This window comes from Grammomys surdaster, unplaced genomic scaffold, assembly GCF_004785775.1.
Source record: "Grammomys surdaster isolate TR1022 unplaced genomic scaffold, NIH_TR_1.0 126158, whole genome shotgun sequence".
Lineage (NCBI taxonomy): Eukaryota > Metazoa > Chordata > Mammalia > Rodentia > Muridae > Grammomys > Grammomys surdaster.
In genome coordinates this window covers 1,897,064-1,913,366 of record NW_021620966.1, presented here as the reverse complement: position 1 = coordinate 1,913,366, position 16,303 = coordinate 1,897,064, and the positions used below count along the sequence as shown (strand labels likewise).

The following is a 16,303-nucleotide window of genomic DNA, read 5'->3' as shown; positions in this document are numbered from 1 at the left end:
ATATATATATAAAATCTCAAATGCCTAGTAACACGTGCCAAAAACAAATCTTGTGGCAATAAGAGGTGCCTTCCTTTATGAGATGGACTGAATGCCTAACAAAATCCGGGGGAGATATACTCAGAGTAATAATAAAAGGGAGGGCAAACAGACATTTTCTTTTTCTTCTTTTTGCAAAGTAGGAGGTGGAACCAGGGCCTCGTACATGCTAGGCGTGTGTTCTACCCCTGAGCTGTATTCCCAGCTCCCAGAATGGCATTATTTAGGGAATCTTTGAGAAATATAAGAGAGAGAGAATAGCATAGAAGTAGGGGTGTGTGTGATGTAACAGTTTCAAAGAGTAGAACTTACTGAGATGGGTAGAGATTTGTGGTGAGATTAAGATATTTTAAAACAGTCTGACGTGAGCAGTAGGAATACATACTTAAAGGAGAGGATCCAGTACTTCATTACACTATTGCTCATATGGATGGTTTGGGAATTCTGAATTTGATAATAAAAAAAAGAGTCAGAATGCATTTCTGTTTTCTTCCCCAGAACTAAAATGCTTTTTTAGGTATGAGTAGTGGAATTAATATTTTTGACAGTGTTAGAAGATCCTGAGCTACTTGAATATTAACTGCGTAGTCTACCCAGTTACCAGCTCAGTAGTAAGGACAGATAAAGTCATATATAGATATACTTCTTGGTTCTGCAAGAATGTAGTTATCTTCAATTTTTATATTCAGATGTTACTTAAACTAGTTTTTTGTTGATAAAGTTTAGTGCATTATCATGCTTATTAAATGCACGCGTTCAATAGTTCTTTGATTAATTATTTGACTAATTGATGTCTGCTCCAGTTGAGGACCCCGGGAATACAGAGAAGAGCTTGACAGAGCTTTTGTCTCAGTGAAGAGGCAGAAAAGTGAGCATGCTGTGTGCTGTGAGAGAGTGAACAGTGTGGGGCAGGGAGTGCTCGGGGAACCTTATGGGGGGGGGTTCTGAGGGGAAGAAAGGAGAGTGAAGAAGAAAATCTAGCAGAAATTACTTTAGTCAGAGGGGACAGCCAGCATGAGACCGTGAGTCAGAATCCAGCCCAGTAAGAACCAGTTTTGCATGTTGGAGGAAACACAGAAAAGCTGGTCTGACAAGAACACTGGAGCTAGAGACCAGCAAGAGATGAGGCTGAGGAGGTAGGCAGGGAGCGCAGGGTATTGGACGTTATTAGCCACACATTAGAATTTGGGTGTGAATGGAGACCAGGAGGCAACTCCAGTCAGTGTTGTGACATGATCCAGACAGGTGTGCACGTGTGATTCCAGCCATTGGACTATTGGGTGGTAGAAAAGAGGATCCTTCTAAGTTCAAGGCTAACCTGGTGTATAGAAGTCTCAGACTTCCAAGGTTACATGGCTAGACCCTATCTTGAAAAATTAAAAAAGAAAAAAGAATTATGGAAGCTTTGCATGTGTTAGGTAGACTGTGGTTTCCAGTGTACAGGGACCAAGCTGTTAGGATTATATCTGTGGTTTTTAAACCAAATTTTACTAATATTTAGCATGTATTAATGCTGGCGTCCCCATTCCATCTCTGCATTCCTTTTACGTCACTTGCTAGATCTGACCTTAGCGTTTACTGGGATGAGAGACAGAGGAAAGAACAGGTTTGTTTGAGGTGGAAGTGGGGAATGAATAACTTACTTCAAGGTTCTTCCTGGACAGGCCTCTGCTGTGATACCGAAGATAGGAGATGAGTTTGAAGTCAGCATTGGAAAGAAAGATTGGAGAGCTAAGGTTGTGGATCTAGCACATGCCAGCTTTGAAGCGAAAGAGTGGAAATTTCAATTTTGTCACCTGCTGTATAACTGGACAAATTACTTGATCTTTCTACTTTATTTATCTCATTATAAAATGAGGGTAATAGAGTCTACCTTATAGGGGTATGAGGGCTGAATGAGTTCATATTACCAAGATACGTACGTACATCATCCTGATACATGTTACTCATTGCAGGTAACTTTTACTCATGAATAGTACCTTAAACCATCAAGTTAGGCAAGTTAGAAAAAAAAGTATCAGGTCTGAAGAGATGGCTCAGTGGTTAACTGAGTATTCTTCCAGAGATCCTGAGTTCAATTCCCAGCAACCACATGGTGGCTTATAACCATCTATAATAGAGTCTGATGCCCTCTTCTGTCATGAATACTTACAGGGAGACAGAAAACTCATATACATAAATAAATAAACTTGAGAAAAAATGAGTATAGATAGTAAGATCAACTTTGAAAAAGCTGTCTTGAAAGACAGGGGAAGGCCTAAAAATAACCCCCGGGCTTGTCAAGTGGTTTAGAAGTGGTTTCAGTAGAGTGGAGGGGATGGATTGGAGGTTCTTAATTAGAGATTATAAGTATGGGTGACAGGCTAGGGAAATATTACTATAAAGGAACACAGAGAAGGACAGAAAGATAGATAGCTCAGTAGGTAGAGTTACTTGCTTTTTAGTCTGAAACCTCAGTTGATCCCTGGGACCCTCATGTGGAAAAAAAACAACTCCTGTAGGTTGCCCTCTGACCTCCACACACGTTCATGTGAGTTGTCACTCTCCCCCGACCCTGTAAGTGAATAAACATAATAGATTTCCTAAAAAGAAGGCACGGGGAAAACGGAGTAGTAGACAGAAGAAAATGAGTGTGATGGGGGTTGTCAAAGAATGGTACTGGTGGGGTGTGTGTAAAGATGGTCGAACAACAGTTTGTGTGCTAAGGCTATCCCAGTAAGAAGAGAAAAAGAGTGATACTTTGGTGACACTGGAAATTGCAACAGCTCCAAGTCGAGGTGAAATGAAGGAGCTAAGTGTATAATCAGAGCGGTAAGGGCATCGAGACAGTGATGAACGTAGAGACTGTTCATGGAGATACAGGTAGATTAGTAAGTACATTTGGTTTTGGGAAAAGGCGTAGTGTTCTCTGATTGCCTTCTGCTGTCTCTAAAAAGAAAGAGCAGGACTGTTATTTGTGAGTCAGAAGTAGCATTTGACGCTGGAGACATTTTGGAAGATGGAAGAATTATTAATCAGGGAAGACCTAGCAGGGAGACTGTCAAGATCTGAAAGTTTATTTGACCTTTGATCTTTAGCTTAAGTGTGATTTCAGTCATCAAAGGAGGCTGTGTAAACCCCGCCCCTCACCTCCAGGGGAGCTGTACATGAAACGTAAAAGCAGTGTGAGTTCTGCTGATGCTTGGAACCTTTCTAGCCCTGTGACTAAGAATGTTGCTTCTGGAACATTCTTCGGGTCCATGGACAGATTACAGAATTAATAACTATGAGTAAGCCATAGACCTATTTGTTGCCTGTGTTCATTGAATATATCATGTTTTATGATGTTACAAAAAAATACTTGTGTTGCTATCTTTGAGTAATGTCTGTTTTGCACAAATTTGATATATATATGTACATATATCAAAATGCTCTAATTGAAAAACAATTTTCCCAGTAGACATGAAAGTTCACCAAAATTTCCATTATGACCTGTATTTTCCCTTACTCTAGACTTACTAGTCACATTACTCCATATCTATTTGATTACAAAAAAATTCAGAGTTTTTTTTTTTGTTTTTTTAGGCGCTGGAGAATCTGGTAAAAGCACCATTGTGAAGCAGATGAAGTAAGTTCACACAGGGCCTTCTAAGAATGAATTTCCTTCTCTTCATAAAAAGTTCATAATGTTTTCATTTTCCATTCATGGTATTGACTTGCGGTTTTCTCCTTTCTGAAGAATCATTCACGAGGACGGCTATTCGGAAGACGAGTGTAAACAGTATAAAGTAGTTGTCTACAGCAATACTATTCAGTCCATCATTGCAATCATAAGAGCCATGGGACGGCTGAAGATTGACTTTGGGGAAGCTGCCAGAGCAGTATGTATTTCTCATTTCCTCTTCCCTTGCTGCTCTTCTGGAGACGAAGTTAAGCCAAATTTGTGTCATGTTTTAGGGAATAAGAAGCTAAGATGGTACAAAATACTGTGTGTTTGTTTTTGAAGTGCTGCATCTGACTCAGTAGACAGTAAGTTACTGCTGCAAGCAGAGCCCGGAGACGGGACTCTGTAGACATGCCGTGTAGTGGCTGTGCTCAGTTGCTTCCTTTGCAGTGCCACTGACATGTATTTTATAGTAGTTGGTGATAGTAAGTGTTTACTCCAGAAGACATGTTGTATGTTTAGTCTTGCTTTCAGAGCCGTAGGGGGTCAAAGAAGAAAAAAAAATTCCCAAAGTAAATTCTGTAATGACATAAACACAAACATCCCAATTTTAGAGGTGATTTTGGGTGTTCAAAAATACCTTATTACTGTCTTTTATTGAATTCTGGGTTCAATTAGAATTGGGTTAGAGTTGGGTTGTTATTTATTCTTTAGTGCTTTACATGTATCAGAACCTAAAAGTCAGCTAGTATTTAGTACACTCTGGGGCAGTTTGTGAAGTAGGATGTTTGATGCCAGTGGAGAAAGGACCAAAGTGAAGACAGGAAGGAGATCGTCTTACATTATTACCAACTCAATTTCACGACAGCGCTAGAGAAGTATAGAGTCCGTCAAAGGATGCCAGCCCTGTTCCATGGCGCAGTGCTTATGTGCTGTGGGAAATAAATGATGGAGGTAATCTGGGGTCTTTCCCGGAAAGACCAAACCTGTGTGCTTGTGGGCAGCCTGCTGACGGCTGTGAGCCACTTAGTCTATCAGCTGCAGGTGGGATTGATGAGTGGGACGTGAAAAGGAAGCTATTCAGAGAGCCGCTGTGGCTTTGGCTTGTTGAGTAGGATATCTTAGAGGTGAAATAAGGGAATAGGACCTAGTCAAGGATTATGGGAGAAAAGAATAGTAAGAAAAGAAGACTAGGGGAGATATGTGAGTGACTTTTACTGTCATGTGACAGTTTAGGGCCTCTTCTCCCTCCTGGGGATTGTACTCAGGATTGTACTCAGCCTCAGCTGCACTGGGTAAGTACAAGGACAACATTTAGCCCGCAGGCTGTTTTCTGCTCTTTTTTTCTTTTTCTCTTTTTTAAATTTTGTTTTTAATTATGTGTATGTCTGCATCCACATGTGGCTATTGCATATATGTGGATCCCCTTGAAGGCCATGGATGATTTTCTAGAGCTGGAATTACAGGGAGTTGTATGCTACTTTATATGGGTGCTGAAAAATCAAACTCTGGTCCTCTACAAGAGCAGAACATGCTCTTGACTAAGCCATCTCCTCATATCCCATTTCTGGTTTCAGAGACTGTCTTACATAAGAGTCTAGGCTGGATTAGAATTCACAGCAGTCGTGCTGCACCGGCTAGTTTTTTTATTCTTAGGGAAATTTGATAGTTCAAGTAAAATCTAGTTTTTATTCAAATCTTAGCTTCTTCCCATTTGAGTCTTGTTAACTTTTCTTCTTTGTACTAGAGTTCTCCTGTGTTTTTTTCCCTTCATGTCACCTAACTACTTCTCTGTAATATTGGTTGTAGTTTATAATTGGTTAATTATACTGTATTTATTTATTTTTCTTCTCTGTTGACTTTTTCTCCTCTTATTTATTCCTTAGTTTCTCAGATGTTTTCCTTTGTCCCCATCCTCTGTTCACCTCTGTTTCTCCGCCGTTCCTCTCCAACTCATTTCCTCCCTTCAGATGTCGTCAGGTGCTGGAGAGTTAGCAGTCAGGAGAGCACCTGAGCTTGCTCTCAAGAACTCACAAGGCCAGGTGCTCACAGTGTGCATGTGTTCTCTAGTGCTGGGGAGACAGAGATAGCATCCTTGGGGCTTTCTGGACAGCTGAATCACTGAGCCACAGGCCAAAGAGAGACCCTGTGTCACTCAAACAAACAAATAGCAGATGGCTCCTTAGCAACAGTGCCTGAGATTGTCCTTTGCTCCACACACATGCTCATGTTCACGCACAGACAGCTATTATCAGTAATAGTCTTGTGTCACCGATGGCCCTGACATTCTCAGTCTGTCTCAGAGCTCCTGAGTCATCTAGCTTTACAGCATCCACTCAGCCTACTAAGTGCTCAGCCTACTAAGCGCTCCTCTTCAGGGAACGTGTAAAGTTTTAAACTTTTTCTCTCCTAGGTAAGAGTTTGTATTTGTATTTATCATCCTGTTCCTCTGGTTTTTAACAGTTGCTAAGAGAATGAAAAGAGTAGAGCCCAGTAGGAGACAGTTTTCTTTCATCTCCGATTAAGTATGAAGTTTGTTGTGGAGAGGGGCTCTAAGTCTATAGAGAAGGTTTACTGTGAGGAAGCTAGAGCAGGCTGGTGAGCAACAGAGTAGGAAGGGAAAATGTTTCCCAGAACTCCAATCAGAATGGCATCAGTATGTGCTAATAACCCCTAGATTTTCAACTTTCTAAAATTTGAGTAACATGGTATTAAAAAAAAAATACAAGTATTTAATTATTTGTATACCTGCTTAAGTATAGGTCAAATTTCAGGACATGTGTAGTTTTAAATGTTAGATAAAGCAGTATACCATGTGTACAAAAAGTCTTATTTGTTATTTAGTGGTTTTGGCAATTTGTATCTTACCCGTTTCTTAATCATTTGCTTTTTTATTTAAAGTGATGATGTCGACGAGAGAGAAGAGGGGCTGGGAAAGCGGTTTAGTGGTTAAGCCGCTTGTTACATAACCATGAGCACTGAACTAAAATCCTAAGGACCCTTTTTTTTTTTTTTTTTTTTTTTAAGATTTCTTTTCTTTATTTTATGTATATGACTTCACTGTAGCTGTCTTCAGACACACCAGAAGATGGCGTCAGATCCCATTACAGATGGTTGTGAGCCACCATGGGGTTCCTGGAAATTGAACTCAGGACCTCTGGAAGAGCAGTCAGTGCTCTTAACCACTGAGCCATCTCTCCAGCCCCTAAGTACCCTCATTAAAAGAGAATCATGTATCCAGCTATAGCCCCAATACTAGAGGACAGAGACAGACAAATCCTGGGAGCTTATTGGCTACATGGTCCAGATAAATGTCAAGCATTGGGTTCAGTGAGAGCCCGTGTCTCAAGGGAATAAGGCAAAGTGTTAGAAGACATCAGACATCTTTCTCTGGCTCTCTTGTATGAACATACCTAAGTGTATAGTGTGTATACACTTGAGTGTGTATACACACACACATATACAACACTCACTCCTCCCACAGGACATGGAAAAGAGGGAGAGGAAATGCAGATCATGCATGGAGTTTGCTACAAAGAGGAGCCATAGTGTTACTAGAAAGTATGGACAGGATCCTGATGCCAGAGTTTGACAGTTAATTTGAATCCAGCATGGTGGTTTTTGTGGGTGGGTAGGTAGATGTACACATCGTAAGTGTTCCTGCATCTGTGTTCCACAATGCCTTTTGCTTGCTAGTGTTTATTGTCTTAATGACTACTTAAGATATAAATGATCACTTCTTTTCTCCCTTTACTTTTTATTCATGTATTATGTGATTTAAAAAAACCCTTCATCTTTATAGCTACTTGAAATTTTTAAGGTTTCAAATATTAGATTTGTGTAGTGAAATCTTTGAGCTCAGTATTCAGTTTTGTTGTTGTTTTGAGACAGGATTTCTCTGTGTAGCCATGGCTGTCCAGGACTCATTCTATAGACCAGGCTGGCCTTGAACTCAGAGATCTACCCTCCTGAGTGTTGGGATCAAAGATGTGCACCTCTACTGCCCTGCTGTCTTCAGGTTTAAATACTCAACGTAGGAATGGATAAAATCCAAAGTTCTCATATCACCTTTTTAAAGGCTTACAAACTAATATAGTTCCTGTCTGAAAGACATGACCTTCTGATCCTGAGCCATCCTCCCAGTCCTCAGGAAGGGCTAACTTTAACAGAATGGAAACTTACTGCATATACTTGTCTCAGACCAGAATCTCTACCTCCCCCACCCCTGTCACAAATCATAAGTCATCAGGGTAGAGGTTTGCGAGTCCAGAGGAGACTTTTTCTGAGGATGGTGACATGACATGGAGAATTAAGAGGAAGGCAGATCATTATTCAGCTGTCTGTAGTTAGAATTGCAGTGGGAGGGTGGGCTGGGGATTTAGTTGCAAGTTTTCTCATGTTACCTTGCCAGAAAAGGTCTCTGTAACACCTCTTCTAAACTACGATTCTGGATGTGTGTGTGTGTGTGCGCACGCACATGCATGCGTGCATATACACATAAGTGTGTGAGAAATGAGACTCACTTAGTCTAAAGAAGTGGGAGCTCATCTGCCCTGTCTTAACTGTTTTTCTCAGGATGACGCTCGACAGTTATTTGTTTTAGCTGGCAGTGCTGAAGAAGGAGTCATGACTTCAGAACTCGCAGGTGTGATTAAACGTTTATGGCGAGATGGCGGGGTGCAAGCATGCTTCAGTAGGTCCAGGGAGTATCAGCTCAATGATTCTGCTTCATAGTAAGTGATTTTTTTTCTTTGAAACTGTGATAGAAAATAATTTGGTGGCTCTAAAGAATGTTCAGTGCCTAACCTTAAGGAAATGTGTAAGTACTAGTAATGTCCAGAAGTCTGTAAGATCCTTTATTGCAGTTGTCTCATTTTAAGGTTATCTCAGTGATCTATTTATAATAAGCAAGTGAAGGGGAGACATCTAAGTGCCCTCCGTATAGGATAAGGCACTGATAGCCATCTAGAGGGGCAACCCCCCCACCTACATACAAACACACACACACACACACCCTGGTGCTGCCCACCCCCTGGTTTGTTATTATTGTATTTGAGACTGGATCTCACTGTGTAACTCTGGCTGGCCTAGAAACACACAGCCACCTGCCTTTGCCCTACATCTTAGGATAAAGATGTACAGCACCACAGCTGGTATGCCAGTCCTTTTTATATTCTCTTCACTGGTTGTACTGTGAGTTTTTCTGGTAGTAGTCATTACCACTTAATCTTTTGTGAATGTGTGTTGTACTAGGAATTACACCAAAGCCTCATGCATGTTGGGCAAAGACTCTACCGCTGAGTTACATCCTCAGCCTTCTTGAGTGTTTGAGACACATGTTGGCATTGAACTTATTCTATAGCCCTGGCAGGCCTGAACTTGTGATCCCTCTGCTTCAGCTTTCTGAGTAACTGGGATTACAAACCTGTACCACAAAACCCAGCACCATCCTCCTCTCCTGCCAGACTGGGGTGGTGGCTTCTGAGGGATGAGGACATTGTCATAGAATAGAGTGAATCCTTGTCAAGGAAGTTCTCGTGAGTGTTAGTTTTAGAGAATTGGTAACTAGTACTTTTCTTTTCTGTTGCATTGGATCCCGTTTTGATTCCCAACACATTTATATATTCATGCTGTGTTTTTAAAATTTACCTTTTGGGGGACCTGGTGAGTACTTGCCATCTGTATCCCCTCTGGTCAAGATAAAGGACTTTTGGTTGTTAAGGTATTTTCTCTACTCTTATATTTTCACATTCTCGTTCTGTCACAGATTGTTATAAGAAATGATATATATAAATGCTATTTATAAAGCTTACTTACTCTTTCAGTGGAAATAATTTGGCAATCAGTAAAAGGATTCTTGCCCACTTTTTAAAACTAAGATTATCTTTACGTGTGTTACTGGTAGTTTAGGCAATTCAGTGGTCATCAAAGGTAGATTTTTAATTATTTCTTCTGTCATATATCGAGTAAGCTCTGACTCCCCCAACTACATGTTGTTTGTAAAGTTGGGTCCCTCTATCACTGTTCATCCAAGTTCAACTCTGTGTTAATGGTGGTATTTGGATTGTAGATGATCTGAAATGGCACACTTAAAGTAGTGCGTCTGCTCTTCATTTTTTTGTCTGGAATCAATGAAGATTTAGCCTTTATCTCTCCCCTCCTTTCCCCGCCTCCCTTTTTGAGACAGGGTCTTGTTACATACCCCAGGCTGGCCTGAAACTTTGTTTGTATCTTCCTGGTTGGTCTGAAACTTGTGACCTCTTGCCTCTGCATCCTCAAGGTTTATAAGCTTATACTAACATATCCACCTATATTCTCACTGAATGTGGTTCTTCTAATTTTCATATCAAATACCATTCTCTAAGGAGCTGTCAAATAATTATGTATGCAGCTGACATAAATGTAAATATCCAAGAACTTTTAACTTTTTGTTATTTTATTTTCATATGGGTATTGCTGTGTAGCCCAGACTTTCCTGGAATTCTTGACTCCAGGGTTACGGTTCTTTGCCAGAATCCCAATTTTTTTTTTCAATAATACAATTGCCATGTTTTTAGATTTTGCTTTTACAGTATATTTAAAACCATTCTTGTTACTGTGTGTAAGAGCCTATTAATTTCCCTATACTAGATTCACTTTTTTTCTCTCATTCTATGATACTGAAGATTTAATATTTTTCTGCCATTCAGTGAGTTTCAGGGTCCCCTTTGTTTGTTGTTTGTTGGCACTTGGGATTGAACCTAGGCCTCACGTGTGCCAGTACTTAGCTAGTCCCGGAATCGACTTTTGCCAAGCAGCTAGTTTAGTCTATTGATCTGCCGTGTCCATGGTTGGCTCGACCAAGTAAAAACCAATATGTATTTTCTTTAGTTACCTAAATGATTTGGATAGAATATCCCAGACCAACTACATTCCAACTCAGCAAGATGTTCTTCGGACACGAGTGAAGACTACAGGCATTGTGGAGACCCACTTCACCTTCAAGGAACTCTACTTCAAGTAAGTCGTAGCCTGTTCCTGCCTGGCTCGGGCACAAAGAGCCAACAGGTTTTTGTTTTTGAGTCCAGGTCTCACGATGTAGACCTGGATGACCTAGTTCTTGTCGAGTAGACCAGGTTGGCCTCAAGTTTGCGTCTCGCACCTCTGCCTGTTGAATGCTGGGATGACAGGCATACACCACATGCAGCCTCTCTGTCTGGGGTCAGATGTTTGTACGCAGTGTTCCTTGGTTAGAAACTTAATATTTTAAAGCCATAAGCTCAATGCTTCATCTGATTACATCCCACACATTTATTTTTTTCTCCTCTAGATAGCATCAGTATTTATATCCACTTAGAGGAATTAAATGTGAAGTTAAATAATACTTTACCTGCCATTAGAATTAATTATACAATTACCAGCTTGTGTTTGTTTACATTTTCAGCACTTTTTTGTTAGTTGCCAAAAAGGTATTGACTATTGCTAGAAGGACCAGAACAATACTAAATAGGTAGAAAATAACTTTGATGGATGGCTTTGTTCTGACACCGTGATAGTAAAACAGAAATATTTTCTCGGCAGCACCACTCCTCTCTGAGACGGTTCCCCTTCCCGTTAAGGTTAATGGGGCAGAGCTAAGCTTGGCTGGGCCTTTGGGTTTGTACATGCACAGCATCATGCTCAGTTACCTTTGTAGTGCAGTGTGAAACCGGCCTGGGATTGAGGCGTTGAAGAGCACTGTGATCATGACGTAGACAGTGGCTCTTGTAGAGGACATTCTAGTGTTTGCGAAGAGTTTTCTCATAGCATCAGTAATTCCAAGAAAAAGCCTCTGTTCTTCTTTTTGTTAATGATCTTTTAAAAAATACTAAAGGTGTTTCTGGTTTCTCTTTTCTGTGATTGTGATCTTTGAGGTCAGCAGTAACCTTTCCTCCTTCAGCATGCCGTCAGTTTTTACGACGATACTCAGTTTATGTTTATGTGTAATATATGAAAGGCAGCATTATTTCGTATGAAGGGAACCACCACCTCGGATCCCCAGTGAGGGTCAGGATTTGTGAAATCCACACGGGACTTAAATACTAGTACCAATTGAAGTGTTGGGATCTTAACAACCTAAAGTGGGTTTGAAGCCTGATGAAGGGTTTTAGGTTAACTGGCTGCTTATCTTAAGTTCTGATGAAGTTACTTAACAAAGTCTGCAGAAACTATGTGGATTACCTTGTGAAGCCACAGGAATGAAATGTCTCTGTATGCTGTAAAATTAGTAATTCAGTTCTAATTAAATATCCAAACCATTTTTTGTTGATGTCATAGGTTGATCTTTAGCTAGGTAACTGTCTTTCTATGCCAGGATTAGTAGCCAAGTCAGATTAAAGTGCCACATGTACTTTGTATTGGCATGTAGATGTCTTATTATGAAGTTCTGTCAGCTCTAACTTTTCCTCTTCTCTAGGCAAAACCATTATTCATTTATTCAGACATTTAATGAGTATCTACTATATAACAAGGCATTGTGTAATTCCTTACTTGCCTCTCAGCTATGAGGTAATCTTTATAAAATATTGATGTGTTAGTGAATAATACTGTGTTACTAGGTACTAAAAGCCAGCCTTAGTTTTATGGACTTTATAGAACATGGGGGTGTAAACTGGAATTATTGATACACTAATGTGAAGTCCACATGGGACTTAAATACTTTGAAAGATTTCTATGGTGAAATGTTAGCCTTTCTGAAACCTACAACAGGACCCTGGATTAAGGCCAGTCTGTGATGACATCGTTCAGCTATCATGCAAGACCAAAGGTTGCAAAGAACAGCAAGATCCCCAAAAGAAAGGGTTGGGTCAGGAAGAGATAGGATGCCTGCTCACGTCATTAGGGAGATCACGTGTACTTTACTTCTTCTCACTAGAGCAGTGTAGCAGATGGTAGCCTTTAAAAGCTTTATCATTGCTGTCAGATACAGATCTTGAGAGTGTGTGAACTTTTGAGTACTGACCCCATCCAGACTCAGGTATTGACTAAAAGACAAAGTAGGATAGCTGCTCCTGTCAATGTAGGAAGTAAGGATGGACAGACAGTGTTGGTACAAATTTAACACTCAGGGGACTAAAACAAATCCAGACTAGAAAAGAGAACGTGTGTGAGCAGCTTGCTTTGCTTTTTTTTTTTTTTTTTTTTCTGCTACTGCTGCTGATTAGGTTAAAGCAAGCTTTGGTGTTGGGGAATACTTGGTTATTTATTTACTTTTCTGACAGTCTTGCTGTGTAGTGCAGGCTGGCCTTGAACTTGCCATTCTTTGATCTCAGCCTCCTAAATGCTGAGGTTATAGTCATTCTTCCTAAACCTAGCACAAGATCTCAAATTCTTAAAGCCTAATACCAAATTTAATTTTTTTCCATAATTCTCTTCATATGCTTTTCATTAATGCAAGGCAAATAAACTTTGGGCTCAGAATACAAGTTGGGTATTCAGAAACAAGCCAGTTTGAGAATCAGAGTGGGGCTGTGGAAAGTACATAGAAACTGGTCTTAGAGTGCCAGATGGCCTAGGGCAGTGCCTGGCACCATGGTAAACAGCGAACAAATACCAGTTGTTATGGTTACTGTTATCTTAAGCCACACTCTTAGGCTTGTCTTCCTTTAATCCATTTTAGTTCTTACTTCTGCTGACTTTTGGCACCTCCCGTACCTGTGTTGAAAGGGGGAGGTTCATTTGTGGCCTGTACTTTTAGCCACTGACAGTTGTTTAGATACATTGATTTGCTTCTTGTCTTTTCTGTTACAAATGGGGTTTGAGTGTGTGATAATGGGAAGGTTCCAACCATGACAGTCTAGAGAGAAATAAATATAAATATGACATTACTGAATCTGTGCTTTTCTTTCCTTACTCAGAATGTTTGATGTAGGTGGCCAAAGATCCGAACGAAAAAAGTGGATTCACTGTTTTGAGGGAGTGACAGCAATAATCTTTTGTGTGGCTCTCAGTGATTACGACCTTGTTCTGGCTGAGGATGAGGAAATGGTACGTTGACTCTTTCGGTAGAAAGTCCATCTGATACAGCTAGGAAGTGAGCATGACTCCCAGGAAGATGGGTTGCCACTGTTTGCTCACGGAGCCAAAACGTAATGCCCTTTATTTTCTTGTCAGTGGGGTTAGAGTTCCCAGATCATTGTTCCATTACACATTTGCTCTTGGTAGCCACATTGTGTTCGCAGGATTGCATTTTGTGTCAGCCACTCCTCCTCATCCCATGACTACAAGAATTATGTAAATCAGGACTGACTCAGCTTCAAGTCACCTTAGTACCTACCTTATTTCCATGAATTCACTTTGCTGTTTTAAAATCTCTTGGTATGTAAATTAATCTGCTTTTTATTTTTGCTGCTAACCTGTCATAACCCTGTTTGTTTTTCAGAACCGAATGCATGAAAGCATGAAATTGTTTGACAGCATTTGTAACAACAAATGGTTTACAGACACTTCAATCATTCTCTTTCTTAATAAGAAAGACCTTTTTGAGGAAAAAATAAAGAGGAGTCCATTAACAATCTGTTATCCCGAATACACAGGTAAAGGGCGTAGGTGCTGTGGGAGGTGTGTCTCTTAGGTCAGTGTTCCCAGCTGTCAGCCGCTGTCCCAGGGCTCATGTTAAGCATCTGAAGAAAATTCCTTAGGTTTAGAATGTTGCTTCAGGGACCAATGTCCTCATTTTGGAGGATAATGAAATACAAAAAATAAATTTTGGCATATGTCCAAAGAGATATAAAAACAAACTTTTTTAATGGAAGTCATTACGCAGAATAGAAGCACTTTGAGAAGAAAGGTGCATGTAAGATAGTATGGCGGGTGAACAGCAGCCTGACTTACTCTGAAATGGAGAAGGGGCATGTGGCAGCTGTGGGGTTTAATATGCTAACAGGAAGAGGCTGCCCCTGTGTCTGCCTAGTGATGAGTGGCAGTGGGTACATGGTGTATGAACAGCAGTCTAGTTGCAGTAGAGTGACAATGACCACAACGACAATGACAGTAAACTGCCTTAGGATGCAAATACAGCCTTTCAGTGAGAGCCAGGATTGGATCTTAGAAGCCCAGGACAAGGCTAGCCACGGTGGGGCTAGAAATGAAAGTCAGACTACTGCCGGGCGGTGGTGGTGCACGCCTTTAATCCCAGCACTTGGGAGGCAGAGGCAGGCGGATTTCTGAGTTCGAGGCCAGCCTGGTCTACAGAGTGAGTTCCAGGACAGCCAGGGCTGCACAGAGAAACCCTGTCTCGAAAAACCAAAAAAAAAAAAAAAAGTCAGACTACGAAGTCAGTGCGAAGCACCTCTAAAGGAGGTCACTTGGTCTCTGTTTCTTCCCTCTGCTCCATATCTGTTCTTTTCTGTCCACCTACTCAGTTTATAAGATGAAAGATGGCATTGCCACCATTTCTGTGTCCCTTCCATTAAAACAATGAGGTTATACTGGGTTTGCTTAACTTCCATTTCAAGTTTCTCTGGGAAAGATTCTGGTTATGGCTAAAGAAGATAAAATGCTGTAGGCCAGTCAGTTATTTGAAATTAGGGATCACACACAACGATAGCAGAACTGCACCATTGTGAACGCTGTGAACAGATGGTTAGAGGGAGCTGTTTCCATGGAAGGAACCTCACTGTCTGAGATGCTGTTCTTTCTGTTTATAATAAAGTGAAAGGTTCAGCAAACATTAGGAAGTCAAAGGTGTCTTCACTTAAATCTCTCAGTTGGATGCTTTGCTATGATCTGAATTTATATTTAGAAATGTTGTTTTAGAAGTATCTATGGAATAACCAGATAGAGATGTGTATTAGGTAGTGATATTTATGCTAGGAACATAGGGAGAGGTTAAGTTAGATATATAAATTTGAGAACAGCAGTAGTTAACATATTGGAGATAAATGAAGTTATCGGAGAGATGACTATAAAATGAGGAATGAAAAAGATGAATGAGACAAATACTAGCTACCATTAGGAGAGAAAGGTTTATAAAGGATATAAAAGAAAAGAACCAGCAGCATATCTTAAAAGTAAGGGCAATAGACTAGTGAGATGGCTCATCAGATAAAGGTGCTTACTTCCATGCTTGATGACCTGAGGTCAGTTCTTGGACTTAGATTACAGGATAGAATTGACTCCTGAAAGATGCCCTCTGACCGCCACATGCACACTGTGGCATGTATGAGCCCATACACACACACACACACTCACACACACACACACACACACACACACCCATAACTGCTTGGAAATACATCGTGCAATACTTGGGGTTTGTTTGTTTTAAAGGAAAGGACATCTTTACAAGTCAGTAGTAAGGACTAGTCAGCAGTATCATGTGCAGATAAACAAATGACATTGGAAAATGGCCTTTAGAGCTGACTGTTCTTTGTTTTGGCTTTTTGAGACTGGGTTTCTCTGTGTAACAAGAGTGTTGTCTGTTCTAGACTCCATTTGTAGACCAGGCTAGCCTCTAATTCACAGCAGTCTGCCTGACTCTGCCTCCTAAATGCTGGGATTAAAGGTGTGCACCACCCACCTGGGTGTTCTTAAAGAGTAGTGAGAGCAGGGCTGTGTGTACCAGGTGACTGAGGGCAAGCCTGGGCTCCCTGTGAGCAGTGT

The 16,303-nt window shown here is 40.7% G+C and overlaps 1 protein-coding gene across 1 annotated transcript in view; it reads left to right on the top strand.

Annotated features, from left to right (window-relative positions):
• The window catches only part of Gnai3 (G protein subunit alpha i3), a 39,795-nt gene that overhangs the window by 18,849 nt on the left and 4,643 nt on the right, over positions 1-16,303 (top strand). Inside the window, exons 2-7 of the mRNA XM_028757324.1 lie at positions 3,604-3,646; positions 3,758-3,899; positions 8,258-8,415; positions 10,553-10,681; positions 13,558-13,687; positions 14,082-14,235. Of these exons, the coding sequence (XP_028613157.1) occupies positions 3,604-3,646; positions 3,758-3,899; positions 8,258-8,415; positions 10,553-10,681; positions 13,558-13,687; positions 14,082-14,235 (756 nt within the window). The remainder of the gene's footprint in view (positions 1-3,603; positions 3,647-3,757; positions 3,900-8,257; positions 8,416-10,552; positions 10,682-13,557; positions 13,688-14,081; positions 14,236-16,303) is intronic.